This window comes from Passer montanus, unplaced genomic scaffold (genome assembly GCF_014805655.1).
Source record: "Passer montanus isolate IOZ18808 unplaced genomic scaffold, ASM1480565v1 scaffold10, whole genome shotgun sequence".
Taxonomy (NCBI): domain Eukaryota; kingdom Metazoa; phylum Chordata; class Aves; order Passeriformes; family Passeridae; genus Passer; species Passer montanus.
The window spans coordinates 13,781,847-13,803,826 of record NW_024356505.1 but is presented as its reverse complement, the minus strand read 5'-3'; the positions used below and the strand labels follow the sequence as shown (position 1 = coordinate 13,803,826).

Sequence of the window (21,980 nt, the reverse complement as noted above, 5' to 3'; positions counted from 1 at the left end):
TAAAGTTACTGTATTGTGCTCAGAAGTGATTTGGCTTTTTTTTGAGGAGAGTACCAGCTGCAGGAGAATATTTTCCAGAACTGTATATAAACCAAACAAGGCTAGAAAAAGGAATACATATTTTTCTATTATTACATTCATGCATGGAAACTATGAGACTTTTCCACTAAATGAAACACAGGAAAGAGAAAATGCTCCAGAATGACAAAGAATCACTCTGGTTTTTATTAGTCTATACTTGAGACAATGGCTGACATCAGTATTAGTTTTGTTTTGTCAAGATGTTTTGCAAAATTTAGGTGGGCCATAACTAATAACAACATACGGGAACTCTCTAACTAACCTCAGCAGTTATTTTTCTGCCTATTACTCTGTACTGTGCTGGATGCCTCTTAGCCTTTGTGTAAGCACTTTTGTACTCATTATAATCTTAGTCATGTGCTGCCAGTATTTCAATAAGTACCTCCCCCAAAAATGTTTCTTTCTACTGCGTACCAAAAGCTGCATCCTTGTGCACAGAAAAGGAGGGAGAATGGAGGGAGAGACAATTTAGATTTTTAAGCACCTTTCCTAAAAAAAAAAGGTAAAAAAATCCCTGATAGTTTGTGGTATAGGCCATTTAATATAGGTAAGTACGGAGAAACAGTGTGGGATTTGGCAGGGTAAATTATCAGCTTTTGCAAGATTACAGTCCTAAAATTGTAATGTTTGGTGACATAAAGCCATCAGAATACAGGCCACTGTTGTTATATAGGTATTTTCATAGTACAGTGAAACCTATTATTGCTGCACATAATAAAGCCATCCAAACATATTTTGCTTTTAAACATCTTTAATGTGTCCTTTATGCCTTAATTAGAGAAAGAGAGACCTAGCAGCATTATTCTAAATTAATGGGTATTCCTTAAGATAAATATAGTTGGATTTGAGGGAAAAATTATGCAAAGCCAGTAGCTTATTGGAGACTCGTAGGTGGGTCCAGATTCTCATTTAGATTAAGTAGCCTGGGATGGTATTTTCCTATAATCAATGATATTTGCTTGAAAGAGGCAGTCTGCTAGAAAAAGTTCATCTGAAATAATACAGTTACAAGAAAGCTGTTCCCTTTGAGAATGGTGAAATATGAAATAATATTTAATTGATGAAAAGTGATCAAAAATCTCACTGCTGCCCTTTCTAGAGATTACCACCTACCCACCTGACATTATATAGAAAAGACATCTGGATTATTTAAGTGTTGTCTTTTCTTAAGATAAACTTCCTGATTTGGTGTTACAGTTTCTGGTGTTACTTGCAGCTGACTATTACACAGAAACAGGGAGACTCCTCTATAAATGTTTTTTTTCTGCTAAAATATTTCCCAGCTTTTATTGTTACTGGCCACATTTACATTGAGAAGGCTGAAATAAAAGATGTACAGCAGTCAGGGTTTCTACAAAAGCATCCCGACTTAGATGTCCATTAGTATATGAATAAAAGCATCTCTTACATAGCTATTCTTTCAGTTCATCACAGGTTTTGGCCTACTGTTGCAGTGCAGGCTAGCTTCTCTCTTTAAAGTTTCATCCCACATCTGCATGTGGTGAGGTATCAATGACCCCTCTCAGGAGTGACCAGCAGTCAGGTGGAGGGTACTTTCTCCAGTGAAGTGAGATGCATAGATCTCCTGTGCAGAGAATGCCCACAGTTTGGCTAAGTGAAGAATATGTGTCTGTTTGCACGACAAAAACCTGCATACTCTGAATAGCCTACAAATTCTCCTGGAAGAACCCATGAACCTTGTTGTGCAAAACCACAAGTATTTCTTAATATACAGCTTCATGATAATCCACATAGCTATTAAGGTAGCAATGCTTAATGGATAAGGCCTGAGAAAGAGTTTAGAAAGGTCCTGGAGATATCTTTTGTGTGACCTTGAAAAAAGGCTTTCCTAGCTTCACTTCTCAGGCTTTTTCTCCCTTTTCATTATTGGAGATCAATTCACAGTAGATCTTCAGCTTCAAAACAGCCATTTATGTAATACAAATAGCTAACTATCATAATCATTCAAGTAACAATAACCTCTCTTTTTCCTCTCTCTCCTCTTTTACCTTTCTCTCCTCTCCAGACCTACTTTAAAGTAGGGAAAAACAAACTGAAGAGGTGGGGTTTGAAGTGTGGGGTGAAGTGTGGGGTTTGAAAGGTGGGGCTTGAAGTGTGTTGACTGACTGTTAATATCTTGTTGTGGTTTTAATTACTGTGTCTTCCATAACCTGTGTTTTGTTACATTTTTGTTCTCTGGTGAAGTAACCTAACACAAATTTCTGTAGAAATGCAACAGTCTGTCAACATTGTTCTTAGATTAACATGCTGAGTTTCTGTGCCAGCAATGCTTACCTTTATGCAACCCAATCTCCAAAGTAAAATTCTACTTGTTAGAATCCTTTCAAAAGGACAAAAACTGTCTGAGGTAAAAGTCTTTACATTAAAGAGATACTGGCCTTAACTATGGTGTTTCTCCTAAATATCTTTGCTTAATTAATTAAAAATGTATAAAATAGCAAGAAACCAAAAAGCTGTGAGAAAGTGTCTTTAGCCTAGGGTCAAAATTCATATTTTATCTTTGGTTTCTGTCTATTAAAGGACACAACTACCACATTTCTGTGTTTTCTTTTGATTTTTGTCTGGATATATTCAGCTCTCTTGCCTTCAAAGTCATCTGTGAGCAGATTTTTTGGGTGAGGCAGCCTGTGTTCATGTTCTGTCTCATCAAGGGCTGGATCCTGAAGTCTATTCCTGGGCACAGAGCCAAGCAAAGGGCTGTGCTCAGCCATTGTGGTGCTAACGGGAGAGCACAGCATGGACTGGCCACAGGTCGAGCAGCAGGTAACACAGGTTTTGTGACAGCCCTGCAAGGACCTGCAGGGCTGGGACGGCGTGAGCATGGGGCAGGCAAGAGCTGGAGAGCAGCTCACAGGGGTGAGAGGTGTGTTACAGGTGGTAGAAAGCCCAGGCAGTTAAGGCTAGTGGAAGTGGCTGTCCAGCTTAGAAGAAGCTTTGGAGAAAGAAGAAAGTACAGAGAACTGAGTGACAGAGGAGATGGGGATCTCGTTTCCCAGGACCCAGAGCTGTGGGTGAGGGAGAGCAGCTGAGGTGTGAGGTGGAGTGGGGTCTATAATGAATGACTGCCAGCTAAGCTGAGGAGAGGACTAAGCTGAGGAAGAGGGGCAAGAGAGTCTGAGGGGATGAGAAAGGCTGGGGAGACAGGCTTGTAACATGGGTTGCAAAGAGGTCTGTGCCTCCACGGGACTGATGGAAACACTTCCAGCCAGGATCTGTGGTGGAAAATTGTGCCACACAGTCTCCACATGGATCTGCACTGGTCACTCATTCTCCTCATCTCAGCTACACCACCACTTTTGCTTTATGAGGCAATATAGAATTTCTATAGGTAAATAAAAACTGGGGAAAGGATAAGGTCCCTTTAGTTTTTCTACAGTAGTTTGTTATGTTTGATATCTTAATGTGAAGGTAAATGGCTGGCTTTCCACTGAAGTCATCCTGCTGGCTGGAGGTCCCCAGGTGAAAAAACTTGTTTGTATGTATGAAAATGAAGCTTCTGACCTAAAAACCTTTAAAGAATCTTGCAGGCATATGAAACCAATTCAAATTTCTGTTTCTATGAGATAATCCCCTGGTACTCATGACTGAGGTCTATAATTTATTCAGCAAAATGTCCCAACTCCTTCTTCCTGGGGTTTCAGGGCTTTATGAGTTTTTTATCTCTTTTATTCTTTTAGATTTGATAATCCTATTTAACCCTCCTGCAAATGGGACCCCAGGGAGAGCTTTTCAGTTACACACAATTAGTTTTATAAGCAGCATTATTAAATCATCCATTGGCTGTTTGGTATTTTTAAATTCCTTTATAAATAGCAATAGAGCCTTTTGTATGAAGAACAGAGGGTGGCATTATATGAAATCATTTCAGACTCTAATAATAACTTTTTCTGCTTGTGAGTAAAGCTAAGAAATGAGCTTTCTTGTCTAAAATTTTGTTCAAAATACTTTCCCTCACTCATCCTCTCTCCTCTTCATGATTTTCCCTCAGATGCATAAAATAAGGCTTCGTTGGATCCTGAGAGAAAAGCAAGTTCATGGAGCAGGGCCAGCCCTGACGAGTCTTGCTAGGTTGATGTCTCCTTGCCTAAAGTTGAGAACTGTGCTCCTCTATCAGTGACCCTGTTGCCCAAAGCAGCAAGTCAGAGGATCACAGCTCAGTCCAGCTGTTCTTGGACTCAAGGCCACAGAGCTGGAGAAAGACCACGGTTGCTGCTAAATAAATTGAGGAGCTGTTTCCTGAACTGGGGCAGAAGGGAGGCAGGTGCTGGAAAAGAGCCTGCTGGGACATATGAGGACCATAAGAGTTTTGTGGTTATAAGAGTGCAGGAAGGACTGGGCGAGAGCAGGCATCTGCCCACTCCAGACCCAGTCTCTAGAGGAAATGGTGAGAAATAGGACAAGTGGAGGGTAGTATTTGTCTCTGCTGCATTTTCAGTATCCAATTCTGTATTCTATATGAAGCCGGTGGCTGTAGAAAAACCACCACATCCACTAGGCACATTTTTTCTCTGTGAATTTGCTTGGTTTTCTTTCACATCCATGTATGATTTTGTCTTCAGCAATATCCTATAACACCACATTCCCCAATTCCTCACTGTATGAAAGGGTACTTTACTTATTTTTAAACCCATTGCCTGATAACTTCATTCTTATGAGACAGAGTGAGCAGTCATTGCATATTCACTTCCCCCTTGTCACTCCAGATTCCCATTGTTCTCAGGGCATTGTACTTGACAAGGCTGTATTTTAGATTTTGTACTGAATTCAACACAAACATCATGTTTAAAGCTCTGAAGTTGTGGAGTGGAGCTGAATGCACTTCATCTTTTTCTGCTCTCCTGGGACTATTGTGCTGCCATCCCTATTCCTGCCAGGCCACATAATTTACATTTTAAAACCTGGGATTTAGAATGTATATGTAAATCAACCTTTCCGTTCATACAGTAACTCCTGATACATAGCTTTACATTTAAATCTGAACCATATATTTAAGATATAGGCTGTGTTCCTGTCCAACTTATGCTGAAAGGATCATAAGAATTTGATTTGAGAAAACTGAAATAAAAATTCAATTAAAAAAACTTATCAGCACTATTATTTCCTTCTATGGAAGGCTGAGAACCTTGTCTTAGTTTTGACTGTCCTTTTCAAATGAGGATTTATCTTTTTGAACTTACATTCAAGATTCTCCAACCAAAAAAAAAAAAAAAGAAAGAAAAAAAAGGAAAAAAATAGAGTATTCTTGTGAGAAGAATATGATTTCCACTGGTTTCCACTGAAACATCCAAATGCCCTCTTCTCAAAAGTGAGACAATTCTGTTTCTGCAAGCAATATCAGCAAATAAATTTTGGTTATGAACACAGTAAAAGGGGTATGCATTCATATTCTTGTGAGAAGAATATGATTTCTGCTGGTTTCCACTGCAACATCCAAATGCCCTCTTCTCAAAAGTGAGACAATTCTGTTTCTGGAAGCAATATCAGCAAATAAATTTTGGTTATGAACACAGTAAAAGGGGTGTGCATTCATCTTTTTAACACACAGGATTTACAAATGAAGAGAAATGTGTATAAAGACATTGCTCATTTCCTGCTATTTACTGAACCATTATCTTTTACCTCATGACCTTTTCCACTGCTCTTCTTAGTCTTACAAAACCAAAATAAAATTCTCGAGAAAGTCCAGTGGACAACATAATTTTGTTTATTTTGTTTAAAAATATATACTGTAACCTAAAAAAATAGATTATCTACATATATATACACATTGGCAAGAAATAGAAAATGGCACTTTTTGTACTAAGAATAATCACAAGTTATTTGAATACCCCATAGTGTCTGTAGGTATTTATTGGCAACATATCTTTCAAGAACAATGGTTATCACTCACACTAGACTAACATTTCCTTTACATATCTACAATTTTTCTAGGGCCTTGCCAGAGAATTTAATGGTTGGTGTCTCACACTAATGTGAAGAACATCATTTGCTACAGTCTGTTCCTGGGCCTGGTGGGAAATACAACCCTTTTCTCTCTATTTTATTCCCATCTTTTCACAGGAAAACTTCATATCTGTGACACAATCAAAACAAAGCAGTGTAGCTTTATATCTCTCTTTGGTACAGCTGACCATAGCTGAATAAGGTTTAGATGATGAAAAAGCAGGATCCCTAGTTTAGATGGGAATACAGCATTGCCATCTGCAGTTCTACATAATTGCCTTTGTTATTTAGTAGGCCATTGTCAGCTGGATCAATTACTCAGCCCAGAGATACTTTAGGAGTAGGTCTTTAGAGTCAGCTCAACACAACAAAATTGAGTTGCTCCTTTGGAACTGCTTAATGTTTGTTTTCCCCACAGCTTAGGTTTACAGAAAGGATTTGTGAAAATCAGTGTTTTTCATTAAAAAATTACCTAATAAACACTTGTCCGCTCCTCCACATTTTTCTGTTCTCGGTAGGAAGAAAGATGGCTGGTGCCTCCTGCCATTTTCTCCCCTGGACAATTCCACAAAGACATCCCATAACATATAGCTTGGTCTTGGCATACAGCCTGCTGCCTCGAGCCTGGCTTTGGGAGTAGCCCTTTACTTACATTTTAAAAGAAACATCCTTTTCCTTCCCTAACCTCTGCTTTCCAAAAAAAGCAAGTGAAACCTAAGAAACTGAACTCTTCCCCAAACCCAACTAGAGGGCTGGGACTTCCAGCAGAGGATAATATGCCTTTTCTCTCCAATTTTGACTGTTATTAATTCAGAAATATGTCACTGTATTGTGTCATTAAATGGCATGAAGCATCTGCAGTGCAAGATGAATAACTTCCAACTTCACTGAAAAAAACCAGCATTTTTAGTATGACTGACAGGTTTTCCTTTCCACTGCCCACCGTGGAAGTTGTCTGCCCCACTCAGGTGCTGACTCAACCAAGGGAACCATTATTCCAGTTTTCATGGGTAGGCGGACTCCTAAAGCAACAGATGCACTCCCAAATCTCCTTTGCTCATTTGCCTAAGAAGCACCTATTCAGAGGATAGAAGCATGAAGGAAGGTGAGGGGGGTTTTCTGCTTACAACTTCAAAGGAAAATGGAACTGGCTGACACAGCTGTTTTCCACACAAAGAAATTAGGAAACCTGGAAACAGAGGGTCATTTAAGGCAAGGACCAGCGGCTGGTATTTTTCCTTGTCTCCTCCCAAGAAGCTGTTAATCTCATCTCACTTTGAAGAAACCCAAGAAAGTATATGTGCAGGCTCATGGGAAAGCTGTTCTCTCTTGACAGAGTGGGAGGAAAAGAAAAAAGGTCAAGAACAGAGCATGTTTACCTAAGCCATGTGCTCCAAGCTGTGTGTTGCTGTTGAGTGCAGCTGCTTTCACTCTGAGCTGGCATTTTGTGGTTTTGAATAGTAGACCACTAAATAAAATATGGGGTTTTAATACCTGCTTTTTTAAAAATATATCCAGTGTGGGCTGCTAAAGTAAACAGAATATTGCACGAGTGCACATTTCATTCATATGAGCAGAAGCTTAAAGCAAAAACAGGAGTGCAATTAGCAACCAGCAGTCAAAGGCCCTGGAATACAGCACAACGACAGGCAGATATAAATTTCCTTTTAAAGAAATATACTTGGAGGACATGTTGCATAATTCTGCAAGCTAAGGAGAACACTGACTCACTGAGTCAATATTTGCTAAATTGGCTGGGCCAAATTCCACTCTTGTTCATGACAGAAAAAGCTTTCAGAGCAAAGAAAGGGCCTGGCCATGAGAGTTACAGGCAACAGCCTCTGGTCCCTGGGCCCTTCTCTTCCTGAGACCATGACCACTGACTATCTTCTTGGGATGGATTTTCCTGCAGCTTCAATGGCTTTGGGCAACTTGTCCTTTATATATGATATTTGGCAGACTTGTGCCATTAGGAATTGGTGCTTCTGGTAGCTTTTTCCATTCTTTTGTCTAGTATTCATAACAGAAAAATGCAGGACTGAACAAAGAAATTAGTACATGTCCTTTTGAAAAAGAAAGCAAACACACATTTACTAAAGATAAGAAATTAAGATGTGGAAAAAAAGGATGGAAGCACAGACTCATCTTCAGAAACAGATGCAAGCTGAGCTGCTTAGCCATAACAGGAAAGTTAAAAAAGAGAGAAAAAAGTGAAAGGAAAAAAGTTTTAAAAATTCACTTAACAAGGCTTTAAGCAAGGGAGCATGGCCTGCTGGGATGCAGGAAAAGCAGATAGTAAGACAACCTAGTGAAGCTGAAAGATTTGCTTTGTGATCTCCTCTGGTGTTTCAGCTCTGAGGGACCAAAAAAACATATTTCCCTGAGGTTTTAAGTCAATTTGTATGTGGCCTCTTGCACCACTAAAAATCCTGTTCAGGTTGCACAATCTGCTACAAACAGGGTCTAAGGTAGAAGCAGAAGCAGTCTGAGAAACATAAAAAATTCATATTAGTTCTTAATATTTTATATTCCAATATTTACATGTGTCTTTTTACCCTTAAAGATCTCTGTTAATATATTTTACACCTTTTCCTTACCTAGCAGCACAAAAGAGTAAGACAACCTACTCTCTCATTTTTTGGGGGAATCACTACTGCAGAAGGAAGGACAAGCTGGCTCTGCACTGAAGTGCAGATCACAAGAGAAATTTATATTTTCTCTACAGCAGCTTCTTAAAGATATAAAATCGGTGCTGGCACCTGAAACAACGGGGAGCTTTGATAATCTGACTCCTTTTTCTCCACCTTTCCTTGATCAGCAATAGCAGATAGTGTTCCATGGACTGAAGTCTTCACTGTCTTGCAAATCAAAGGTAAGTTCTCTGAAGGCAGATAATTTACATGTATGCTAATTCAGTAAACACCCTGATGCTAGAGGACCTTCTGGTGAATGAATTTACCTATTATTCAGGCAACTACTCCTTCCTCAGCCTCCTTCCTGAGCAATGGGTACTTTGGGAAAGCTTAATGAAAGTAGAAAAGAAAAAGGTTAGAGGAAAGGAGAGGGGAAGAAAAATGTTTGAATGTAGTTTTATTTCAGAATGGAAAAACCTCCCTTAATATAAATGAGCTAAGACAACAGAGGAAGCGCAGTTTCTGGACTGAAGTGCTATTTTGTGCTACTCCTGAAAGAATTTGGCTGTGTCTTGTCAACCACAAGTGATGGCAGAATGCCAATTCTCTTTTCAACTGGTTGTCTTGAGTATTTGCTGATGTTCCTGAATGAATGTAGATCAAAGGAGCTCAAAATGGATTTTACCTTTTGGATCTACCACTTAACTAAGAATATATTTAATACATTAAAAATTATATTAAAAAATTTGGCCAGCCTGTAACTATTATTCAACCTGTATTTTCTGTACTTATAATAAGCTACTCAGTTATTGGAAGATTTTTACTGATAGCAACTAAGCAGGGTTCTTTTTTAGAACATATGACTAGTTGCAATTAATTGCTCCATAAATATATTAATCTTAAAAGCACTCCACTGTTAACTTTTTTGGAAAAAATAACAGTGAGAAAATAATACCTTCCATATCCAGTGAGGTAGAAGAAAACCATCAGATGCGGGTATAAATAGTTTCCAGTCCTTGTACCTACAAAGTCTCCTTCCCCTATGTACTTACCTACAAGCAACAGGAAAGGACTACACAAATGATCAGAGGGATGGACAGTGTGCATAAAGAATGCTTCTGGAATTTTCTGGAATTTCCATTCAGCAGAATGTAGCAAAAAATTGCAGAAATTTAAACTAACAAAAATATGAAAAGAGACAAAACCCTGTTGAGTTACATCAACAAATAAATCCAAACCAAATACTTTTGAGATTTTATCTTCTGTCTCTCTTGAGTTTTTAAAATAGATACCAGCTGTTTTGGAAAAGTGCAGCACACACCTATTTTTTGAGTGTGTGCAGCACACACCTATTTTTCCAGGAACTGTTGAATTCCTGTGTGGTGAGACAATTAGATTAGTTTTGTCTCAGATGAGGATGAAAGAATCTTAAACGTTTTTCTGTAGGCTAACCTACACTCACTGAATTAGAGTTGAGGGGTTTCAGCACCGAATATTAAATGTATTAAATAGTTAGATTTTAATACTTCACTGAAAACAATGTAAACCTAGGCTCCACATGCTGAACTCATCCTTGAATAGTTCTGTTTTTAAAACTGATCTCTGCCTAGAAGTCAGTGCAATCAGAAACAGCTCCTTTTAATAGAATACAAGTAATTTTTGTTGACTTCATTAGTTTAATTCCTCATTCTTTTCTTATTTACTCAGAAGCACTACCATGCTCTGGCAATCTGTAGTTGAGAACCATAGGGCTAGACCCTACATCAGCTCAGTTAAAACAAACTTCATTCTGTCATGCTCTACAAGTGTCTCTGAATAAACTCTACACAGAGGTATAGTTTCCTAACAGATTTTCCAAAAAACATATTTTGTCCATTACTCTTCCTCCATTTTGGAGAAGGCACTTGCTCTTAACACCTCCATGCAATTCACAAGAATCAGAGCTCCAGTTAACTCTCGCCACTGTTTTGTTACTGGGTTTTTCATTTTATCCAAGGCTGATTGCAGGTCTTGTAAGACATCTCTGTAACCATCTCCATAATGGGCAGCCCAAGTGTAGAGAAAGTCATATGCAGGTTTCCACATCATCTGAAAATAAAGTAAAAAAATATATTAGTGGCAGAAATTTAATTCTTGAGAAAAAAAAAAATAGCTAAATAGTTGAAAAGTCATAGAAAAGGAAAGAGAAAATAAGTGTTTAACCACTGGGCATGTTGAAATGGTTTGTAAAAAGAGGCATGTTGATATAAAAACTCCAGTAATCTTATTTACATTATTTTTATGAAACTCTCATATTCTCAGAGAGGTAAATAAGATAAATTCTTCATTCAGATGAGTATCACCACGTCAAAATACATCCTTGTCTGAAACTATAAGTCAAAAAACAAGAGTGGAAGGAAAATACTTTTCATCTTTTGCAATGCGTACACCCATGTCTTAGGTTGGGGGTGTGTATTCTGTTTGCCATCTGTTAGAGATACGGCAGTTTTCTTCTGTTAATTGGGTGGTTTTCTTTATCTCTTCTACAACCAATCCTCCCTCCCAGGAGATATCTTCTTTTAATGGGCCATTGAGTCTCACTGAATGACTGACAAAATTACATCATCCCATTGTGAGAAGCTCCGCCCAGAGGGAGGAGCCAAGCATTCCCAACTGGATATAATCAGAGATTTGGACCACCAGAGACGGCTTTTTCTCACCGGATTCCAAGAAGACCAGCTTTCTTCTCCACTGGATTCCCAGAGGAAGACCAGGCCCATCTACACCACCACTGGACCTTCAGAGCAAAACTACACCCTTCTAGAAGATGACTGCTCCAACAGAACCATACCTGTCACTGCAGGAGGACTGCAGCCACCATTTAATCAGGACTGCTACCAATATCCTGACCCACAGGATGTCAGGTCATATTCTGACTGTGTCCGTGGTTTATTTTCTTTTTTGTGCTATTACATTGGTATTTTACATTTTCCTCATAAAGAACTGTTATTCCTATTCCCATATCTTTGCCTGAGAGCCTCTTAATTTCAAAGAGGGGGTTTATATTTTCCATTTCAAGGAAGGCTCCTGCCTTCCTTAGGGGCCAGCTGTCTTTTCAAACCAAGACAACCCAGCAGCAGTTTTCCTGTTTGATTGTGCTTCTGATGGTTACTGCCCCATTAATCAACATCCTACTGTCCCTCTACTCAGCCTGGAAATTTTAAACATGCTTTTTGCCTTTCAGAAATGTTTTCTGACAACAGCAGCAGAAATTTTATCTGGCTACTGTCGTAAAAGACAATAAAAGATGCTTCTAAAAAGACGTCAGCATCCTCAGGCTAAGGAGAATCTCCAACCTTTATTAGATACAGGGGGCAACACTGTGGCAAAGGATGAGGGAAAGGTTGAGGTACCTAATATCTTCCTTGCCTCAGGATGAAATACCCAGACCAGCTGCTCTCTGGGTATCCATTCCACTGAGCTGGAAAAGAAGGATGGGGAGCAGAATGAAGTCCCCCTAATTAATTTAGATTGGATATTAGGAAACAGGTAGGTTAAGCATTGGAACAGGCTGCCCAGAGAAGTGGTTGAGTTCCCATCCCTGGAGATATTTAAATCACATGTAGGTACTTAGAGACATGGTTTAGTGGTAGACTTGGCACTGCTGAGTTCACTGGATAATCTGACTAGCTGATCTTAGAGGTCTTTTGCAACCTCAATGATCCTGTGGTTCTAGCATGATTTATCTGTAAAATCTGTTTTTAAAAAGCAGGAGGAAAGCACCGAAACACTCTAAAACAGGCAAGTCAAAGGCTTTTATAATTTTTTAAATCAAGACATAACATTTTAAAATTTTCCTGCCAGAAAGAAAGGAAATTAAAAGATAGGTTACCAGTGCTTTTTTTGTTTTTCAAACTACAATTTATTTCCTTTATGTCAAACAAATGGAGCAGATCCTTAGCAGGTGTAATTTGTCACTGGTCTAATGACATAATGAAGTTATAGCAGCATGATTCAGATACCAATCTGGACTTTTATCTTTCAAAGCGCTGAGTGAATTTGCTCAGTTAACAAATGAAATAATTATTTTTCCAGGTTCTGCTTTTCCATTTCATTGCCCAAATGTTACTTGGGCAATCAAAATTCTTGTTTCCCTCTCCTCATTGGCAATAAAGGTTTTGCAAACAACAATTAAGTTAACAGTTGCAGGGATGATGCACAAATCCACAAAGAAATCCATGACTCTCCTAAAAGGTTCTGTCATTCACTGTTTTAACAGGAACATACTTATGCATAGTAATAAATGTATATGGACTGATGGCTGCACATTTATACACACACAAGTGATCTGGAAATGGAGGGTTTTTTTAGCATCTTTTCCTCTTTTATCAAAAAACCCCCAGTTTTTATGGTTCTGAAGGATAATTCTGAAGGAAATTGGTTATTTCCTCAATATTATCTTATTAATTTACAAACAGTACACAACATAAAGCTTTACTTCTTTAATTTAAGCTTTATTTACTTGATCCCTGGAGGAAGTGAGTAGGAGGAGAATTTCTTTGCTCATAGTTCTGTACTTTTCTCCATATTTTTGGAGAAAAGCAGCTTACCCAAGACAGATTCTGTCATTTGTTTCTGTAAACATTTCCGTCAAATTCTGCTCCCATACACAAATGGAAAAAAACCCCAAAAACATTAGACTTACAGCCCCATAGTCTCATTAGTCTAGTCTAGTCTAAACTTAATGTCTCATAGTCTGATTAGTCTAGTTTCTACCTTGAGTTTAAGTAATAAAAAATTGCTTGTGCTTTCAGTGAATTTTCTCATTTTAGGTCTACAGGAGAGAAAGGGATCATCATTTTTCCAAATGAATGGTGCCTAATTTTTCCTTTAAGCAAATCTATCTTAAGTCATAACCATAAGGTTACAGAAGGAGAAAAGTACATTGGTGGTAGGTGGGAAGAGGGAGATTGATGAATTCTTTTGGGGCTTTTTAGGGAACCTAAGTTGAAAATAGTTTTTAATATATATAAATATATAATATATACAGTTATAGTACTGTATATATTATATATTATAATATATTTTACTGAACTAAAGCAATTCACTACTGTTGTATTTATGTTGGGACCAGAAATTTTCAGTATTCTTATTTTTAGCTTGATAGCCAAAGTAGCCAACAAGAGAAGCTGGTATCTCCTGATATTGTGTAACTATGCTCTTTCTGGGTCTCTTTCTTCATTTTCTTACATTCCTGTTAAACCGGGATATTTAGAGAATGAGGGTACAGTCTTCTGTCTTCACTAGAATGTGCAAAAACTACAAATAGGAAAAGATGTTATGCTTTGACTTATGCTGAAGGTCAGTCTGACTTTTAATAAGTAATAAGACAATTGGCTGAAATATCCTTAAACACAAACCTTGGTTTCCTCTAATTATGCACAACAGTTTTTGGTTTTAGGTTTTTTTAATCTAAGACAAAAGAAAAGGAAAGAAAAAGAAGAAAAAGGAGAAGGCAGGGAACAAAAGCTTTACAAACTGGTCACCATTGATTCAGTTAACTCAGCAATAATCTACACACTCATCACATTAAACTAGTACTGCAAACACAGCAGTGGTTCTCAGGCAGATTCTTCTCCACATCCACGTACTCTAACGCAATAGGTGAACTGAATTGCATTCAAAGTTCCTGAATTGTATCAAACCAGAATCTCAGGCAAAATCTTCAATCACTGCAGCATCCTGGTCAAGTCTCATCTCAGCTGTGTGCATGAGTTTTCCCTCTTTCCCTGTCTCTCTGCTGAGTATGCAATAACGATGCCTATATCCACCACAAAATTATTTGGAATTTACTAATGAAAACTACTTAATAATTTATGCACCAATTGTAGGTACCTCAAATTGCTGCTGTGATCATCTGCAAGATTTCTCCCACCAAGAAAAATATGAAGTTTAAAATCAGAAACATTTTTTAAGCCATCAATCCTCCTGATGATGGAACAATCCTTGGTGGGGAATGCACTAGTTAATGTTTTCATATAATTCTCAATAACTAGTCAAAACTTATTAACCTCATGTTTCAGGTTTTAAGGCCAAAAACTACTATCAATAGAAAAGTTGGAGGTCAGAAGAAAGCATTGATATCCACAGAAAATACTGAAATTTAGGTCAGATTCAGAGGACATGAAGGGTACTGAGTGATCACACAAGACACCAGTGCTAGAAACCTTATGCTCTGAATGCACACCCATGTGAACAAGCACAATTAAAAAGTTCTCCCAAAACCAATAAGTCCTCCATAGGCCAAATATAATCTTTGAGAAAAGACACTGAAAATTCTGATCTTTGATTGCTTGTTGAATGTTCTCTAAAAAAATAGAGTGTACTGTATTATAGACTTCTAATTATGATGAATTTGAATGCACTATGTTTTGTCAGCAGACATTGTCACTGAAAGGCAGAGAATTTTATGGGCGGTTTGCCATAAAAAAAATACAAAAAACTCTTGAAAACAAATGAGTAGAGTGTATGGCGTAGAAGATGGGCTTCATGGAAAATCAAAACCCATTCAAAGTAAAGTGTTTATTTAAAAATTTTCTTAATATAAAAATAAATAGGCATGATGCTGGGAAAACAGTTATAAGACTGTTTTATTTCTACTGTCTATCAGCAAAGGGGAAACATTCCCAAATAACATGGAGATCAGCAGAGTTGTATATTGTTCATGTCAATAATTCCTTCTGTAGAAAGCTGGGGGTTTGTTAGTCAAACACAGAAAGCTTAGTAACTAGAACAAAAGTGCAGGAAATCAGACAAGCCACTGCCTAACAGTAAAAGAGAAAAAAAAAAACAAGAGAGTAGACGTGGGATTGGAAAGGCTGATAATTTTATGAGAAAAAAATTGGAGGAAGGTACATTCAGACTGAAGTACCCAGAAAAGAAAACAAAAAATACACAAAGTAGCTCAAAGAGAAAAACTGGATCTGAGAAGGAGGCAGTGATTGCAAACAACAATTATGCAATTATGGAGATAATTTTGTTGAAAAGTGCTGAAGCACATGAGCAAACATGTAGAACTTTGATCAAATATTGATTGGGGAAGGAGGGAGGGAGGACAGAGCATTCAAAAGGAATAAGAGGTGGTAGTAGTTCATGATTGGAGCGAAATATCTTGATAGTTATCACCAAGCAAATGAAAACAAGATGACAGATGCACTGGATTCAGATAGTGGAAAGTAATGGACAAGAAAGATTTGGCAGGGAATAAGTAGAATCAGCTACAGGAAAATAGAAAAACAAAGAAAAAAATAACTTGAGTTGTGAACCTGCGAATGGGAAATAGCAAATCCTTTGGCACTAAGAGGTGAGGAAGAGGGAATGCAGTCTGTATGATGTACGTTTCCTGCAATAATCAGGAGATGATGGTATAGGCAGAGGGAGAGTCAAGACTGAATGTAAGTTGTCAAGTCAGAAAGATCATTTATCAATGCTCATAAGAAAGGGATTTTCAGAGTAAAAACCAGTCTGGAAGTCATTGGCACATAACTCTGTGGGAAAGAATGGAGCTACTGCATGCTTTGGTGTTAGAGGAGAGAAGGGCAGGAAGTAACTTGGTTGCCTAGGGAAAAGTGTGCCAGGAGCAAAGGCTGACCCTCAGCTCAGAAATGTGGACAAGTGTCCACCCCAAGTCTTGTGACATATCTAACATTGCATAGATGCCACAAGTACCTCTGGTCACCTCAAATGGCACTAGAGATTTAGTTAGGCACCTAAATTGCTCCTTAGATCTGTATGCACTAAAATACATCTGAGAGGAGAAATTGACTTTTACAAAGTTCAAATTTCTGTACAAGAAAAATGCTTTACAAAGAAAAAAAATCATGATCTCCATGACAAACTATAAACTTAAAGCATAGATTTGCCACATTCATATATCAGGAGTAAAATTGGTGTCAGGGCTTCCAACCTCTTCTCATGCTACTTAAGCTAAATGATAAAAAAGTTACACTGGCACAGAAAAGTATTAATGATAGAACTCAGCTCCTTTTATGTGGAAAAAGCAAAAGCTGTGCAGAGTGTGATTAGAAGTGGCTCCTGCAAGGACCGGCTGGTCCTCCTCACTGTGTCTGAAACAGCAGCAGAGGTGAGAGTGAGGTTAACAAGTGGACAACAAAAAAAGGATTGAACCTAGCCCTGAAGCTCAAGACATGAACTGAGAACTTCACTGATCAGTGCAAAAGGAAACAAGCCTGCAAAACCAGGAAGGAGGAAGGTCCCTGGCTGTGTTTGTGCAGAGGAGGAAATGTCCATGCACTGTTACACCAGCCCCTTACCTCCAGAGCTACTTCTCCATTTTTCCCGTGGTGGGGTGCTTCATAAGCCTCTATTTGCTGCTTTGTGAGGCGGGCTAGTTTCTCTGCAAGCTCCCGCCAGCTTTTGCCAAGCTTCACAGCTGAAGTCAGGATGATGGTGTCCTGGGTAAGACGTGCCACTAATCCCTGGCAATCTATTTTCAAAAGTGCCTGCAACAATGATTTGCATTAGTGATCCTTCACCAGTAATTACAAACCGAACATTTAAATTTAATTTTATAGCATTTTTATGTATCTCTACATAAACAGGAAGACTTTTTTTACTTTTGTGTTCTTACAAATATGTGGGGTTTTTTTCTACAAAATGGTGCTGCCAACACTTTCAGAGAAAAAGTGCCCATGAGCTTTAGAAAAAAAATCAAGTTGGCATTCAGCTGCTTCAGCATTCCAGTGTCAAGTGGGTCCTGCCAAGCTTACAGATCCTGAAAGAAATCATACTTCTCCAACAAAAATATTTGGGACAAAAAAAAATTATCTTCTCAGAAGTATGACATGAAACTTCAAAATTAAGTTACAGCACTATTATACTAAGGTGTGGTCGTTAATCTAGGGCTTTATTTGGAAAATTACACATTGGCCAGCATCTTTTGATTTACTCCTCCCATAGAACTAATAATTTTTTGACCATTAAGGAGAAATGCAAATATTAAACCTTTCTTTCTTCCTTGCCAAAAGAGCATTTAAAGACACTTAAATTAAAATCGTTGAAGGAGTATAACCTTGAAATGTAGATATGTTGCATTTTTCTTTATTTGTTCGGAGAACAGCTAGTGGGAAAAATAAATGTTGGGTTTTTTTCCTTCTCAATTAACACCAAAATATTCCACTGACACTGTTGAGGTTTTCAGGGAAAGATCAAGAGCAAAACACAGAAATTTTCCTTGTTTTTGGTACTGATTTTTACTGAAATATCAAGCATTTCTGCAGAAATCAGACATACATGTGATTAAATTTTAAAGTATTAACCAGTAAAATCCTCACAGCAAACAATATAACTTTGGTAGACAGAGTAACGGGTATTGCACAAAATTCTCCTAAAATGGAGACAAAGTTGTTCAATTTGTTCTTGCTCTGATAAGCACGAACCCTATAAAAAACAAAAAATTGAGATTTCTTAAAAGAAGTAACTGGAAATTCTACCCAAAATTTTTGGGTAGAAAATTTATATGGATGACATCTAGACTTATATCTAGCTCTACACAGACAAGAACCTGTATTGGCACATCTTAGCAAAAATGCATAAATCTCACAAAACAGAACACTGAGCAATGCGGGCTAGTGAAAGGTGTCCTGCCCATGACAGGGTGGTTGGAATGAGATGATCTTTAAGGTCCTTTCCAACCCAAGCTACTCTATGATTCTGTAAGCTTAATTTAATTATGCTCCACTTTTTGCCATTTTTGTAATGAACTGTGTTTCCCTCTATTCAGTTAAAATTTTGGACAATTTTAACCATTTTTAGGACACCCTCTCCTTTATGTAAAGAGACATGACAGACTTTGCTGTACGTCATACTGGCTCAGATTTATTGCACAAAGTTTGATGTGCTCTTAAGAATTGTAAATGGCCACTGTAACCAAAACTTTCTGAATCCTGCTGAAATTTCTGTCAACACTTCAAAGGGGATGGACTAGTTTTGAGAAGTAAACTCAGCTGAGGTTTACAGTTCAGGATAGTCAAAAGGCTTTAGATGAATAGCTACAGTGTGAGTTTTTAAACATCCATTTTTGTAATATTTTATTTTCATATCAGAAATTTAATTATCTTCTGTATCTTAATAGGTTGGTCAACTTTTCTGTAAGAGCCAAGGAGAGTATTAAGTGACCATTAATTTCAAATTAATTTGCACACAGATCAGTAAGTAAATTAGGATTGTTAACAGTACGACTTATTACCTGGAAGTAATTAGAATAAACTCTTGATTCACATTTGTCAGCATTTAGTCACATGGAAGTTGTCCAACAGCTTACAAATTAGTTCCATGAAAATACACACTGAAATACTTATAATATCCTTCTTAGGCCACTACAGCATTGACTATGAAGTAGTAAGGTGTGGATAGAAAATCTTGCCCTCAACATTTGAATTGAGATGTCCCTTTTAATCATAGAAAGATAAGCTAGACACAACTTATCATAGACAGATATCTATGTATATATACACAGATATAAACATATAGATAAAGGCATATAGATATATAGATTCTATCTATCTATGTCTATGTATGTATGGTAGAATTCCCACAGTATAGTAATGTTACTTAATACTTCACAACAGGAATGTGAATTTCTCAGGAAAGCAATTTACCAAGACAAATGACAAAACAATTTCAATCATGGTTATTTAAAAACCAGAAAAGTCATCTTAGTCAGCCTACTAAATGAAGACAGTTCATGCAAAATTAACAGAAGACTGTTCAGAATTAATTGATCAAAGTATTATTCTTCATGAGAGTTTGGATGTATTTTCCACCTATTGGAAAATACATCCAAATATATTCCACTATAACTTTTAGTAATATATTCAGGTTAATAAAGATCCTGCAAGGATACAAAACCATGTTATCTTATTTCTACATTACTAATGAGTAGTTTCTTGTCAATACATTCCCAACAAGCCAGTTAGCTCATGCAATACTTACAACAATGAGTTCATAAAGAAATAGTCTTTTTTTTTTGTTAGCATGGCAGTCTTGCTTCATCTTTTTCACAACATGCGCAACTCTTTCTGATTCCTTATCAATATGTGCCTCATTAAAGTCATCCAAAGACATATGTGAGTATCCCAACACCTCAGCTAAAGCTCTCCAGTCATAAACACTCTCTGATACTGTAGACAGAACTACTGAGTAGATATAAGTCAGTTTTTTGAATGGCAATGCAATTTGTTCAACAAGATTCCTGGTTGTTAGCTCACTATCAGCAATGTTCATAGCTTGTTCTTTAGAAATAACTTTAATGTTTTTGCAATGTACAAGACCAATCTTTCTTCTGAGAACTCCCACATACCACTCTTTGATTTTAGTTTGTCCAATGGCTTTAACTTTGTCTTCACCAAGCAGTGCTATTGTGTCTCCTTTAAAATATTCCAGCAAATAGTCAATCTTATTCTGACGTAACACAGTTTTCAAAGCCACTCCATAAGTATTGACACTCAAAGTTTTGTCTTGAAACTTTGGATAGTTTATTGTTGGTATCAAAAGCCATGGCGCAGACTTGATTTCTTTGCGGCTTTGTAGGCGCTTTGGCCTATTAATAATTCCACTTAATTTTGGAGCTGGATCAGGAGTCGTAACATGGAACTGTGTTACTTGGCTACTTTTCAAGATCTTAATCTGAACAAGGAAAACAAAGAAATGCATCTCCCTGCATCCAAGCATGGAAAACAGGAATTGTTGGCGGACCATTTCACCAGTTTTCAACTCCTCCTTTTTAATATATTTGCTTTGATCTTCCATTTTTACTTGAAAGTCTGGATCACAGGATATCAAAGAAATGTTTAGGTCTTGTGGTTTTTCAAGCAGAAATGTATGCTTTCCCCACAGCTGAAACACCACAGGAGGCATACTTTTCCCCCCTTTTTTTATATCACAAATCGTGAGTTTTCCTGGAATGTAGTTATGACCAAAGACTGTAAGAACTGCTGTAAAAGATGGATGAATATATTTGGGACCGTAAATTCCAACTGAGACTGTTCTATGGACATAGTCCCACACATTAGTTGCTGGAGGCTGGATTTTGCTTGCTTGTACGGCAATCACTGCATACATCACATGACTTAGGTCCGTTAGCTTCACTTGTATGGTGTCTTGATAAATATAGCAATTCTCTAGTTTCTTAAAAGGTCCTTCTTTGTTGAGACTAAAAAAACACACAATATCACTCATAACTTGGCTGAGTGGATCACTCTTCACTTTAGCTGCAACTTTCACTTCTAGGAAAATGGCTTCGCTTGTGTTGAGGTTGCTCAGTGTAAGTTCTATCAGAGGGCTTACTGTGCTGGACAGCTCATTGTTGCATGACAATGGAGGGTTAAGGATTGCCTTTAAACCAACTTCTTGGAATTCTCCTGGTAATACATGACCCACAGGGACATGAATGTTGATATCTGAGTCAGGTAGCTGTACTGAGCCCCCTTCATGACTCAGTTTACAAACTACATGAATGTCTGTAGCTTGTGTTTGTGCCCACCCAGGGCTGTGGCTCATGGCCTCTAAATCCAGGCAGGACCGGGTGAGCTGTCGGTGGCTCAGCCAAGCCATCTTGTACGCTTCACGGTCATTCTGAAGCCATATCATATCAGAAGCTGTAGTTTTTTGAAGGTCTGTCTTGTGAGGATTAAATCTTTGGTTATCAACTATATCCAGGAAGTCAGAGACACTTTTGGATCGTCCAGATCTTCTTGTTGAAGTCTTTCTCAGGAGGCAGTCAATATCTAGCTCATCACCTGAGGAATCCAAAGAGTCCCTATTGCTTGAAATCTTAGAGAACAAATAAGATTTTTCCTTTAAGATGGAAAGACGCTTATTATTTTCATTTCTATTGGAAGCAGCTATGTCATGTACAAAAGGGTTGGATCCTGACAGTTCATTCCAGAAAGGATTAGTCTTGGAAACAGATTGGGCATGTTTGAATACACCAGGCCAGTCAATATCCAAATCCAGTTTACTTTCATTGGCATCTGTTTAAGAGAAAAAAGAAGCATTTCCTGAAGCACAGAGACTTGAGATGTTCCATTCATGTCCAACTGATAGTTTGTTAGACTAAGAGGTGATTAAATTTTCTTGCTCAAATACACATATATAATTTCTGTATTTCTCCTTCTTGTTTTTAAACAGTATCAATGTTGCTTTAATTAAGAATCCTACTTAACAGAAAGACTGCTAACAAATTAGTGCTGAAAAACAAATTGGTGTTGAAGGATGTAAAGCATCTTCTTTGAGATGTTGATC

The 21,980-nt window shown here is 37.7% G+C and overlaps 1 protein-coding gene across 1 annotated transcript in view; it reads right to left on the bottom strand.

Moving 5' to 3' along the window:
- Positions 1-10,498: 10,498 nt before the first annotated feature.
- MACC1 (MET transcriptional regulator MACC1) overlaps positions 10,499-21,980 on the bottom strand; it is a 32,881-nt gene continuing 21,399 nt past the window's right edge. Inside the window, exons 3-5 of the mRNA XM_039713731.1 lie at positions 19,671-21,709; positions 16,991-17,179; positions 10,499-10,766 (exon numbers count right to left, since the gene is read on the bottom strand). Coding sequence (XP_039569665.1) covers positions 10,554-10,766; positions 16,991-17,179; positions 19,671-21,709 — 2,441 coding nt within the window. The 3' untranslated portion in view covers positions 10,499-10,553. The remainder of the gene's footprint in view (positions 10,767-16,990; positions 17,180-19,670; positions 21,710-21,980) is intronic.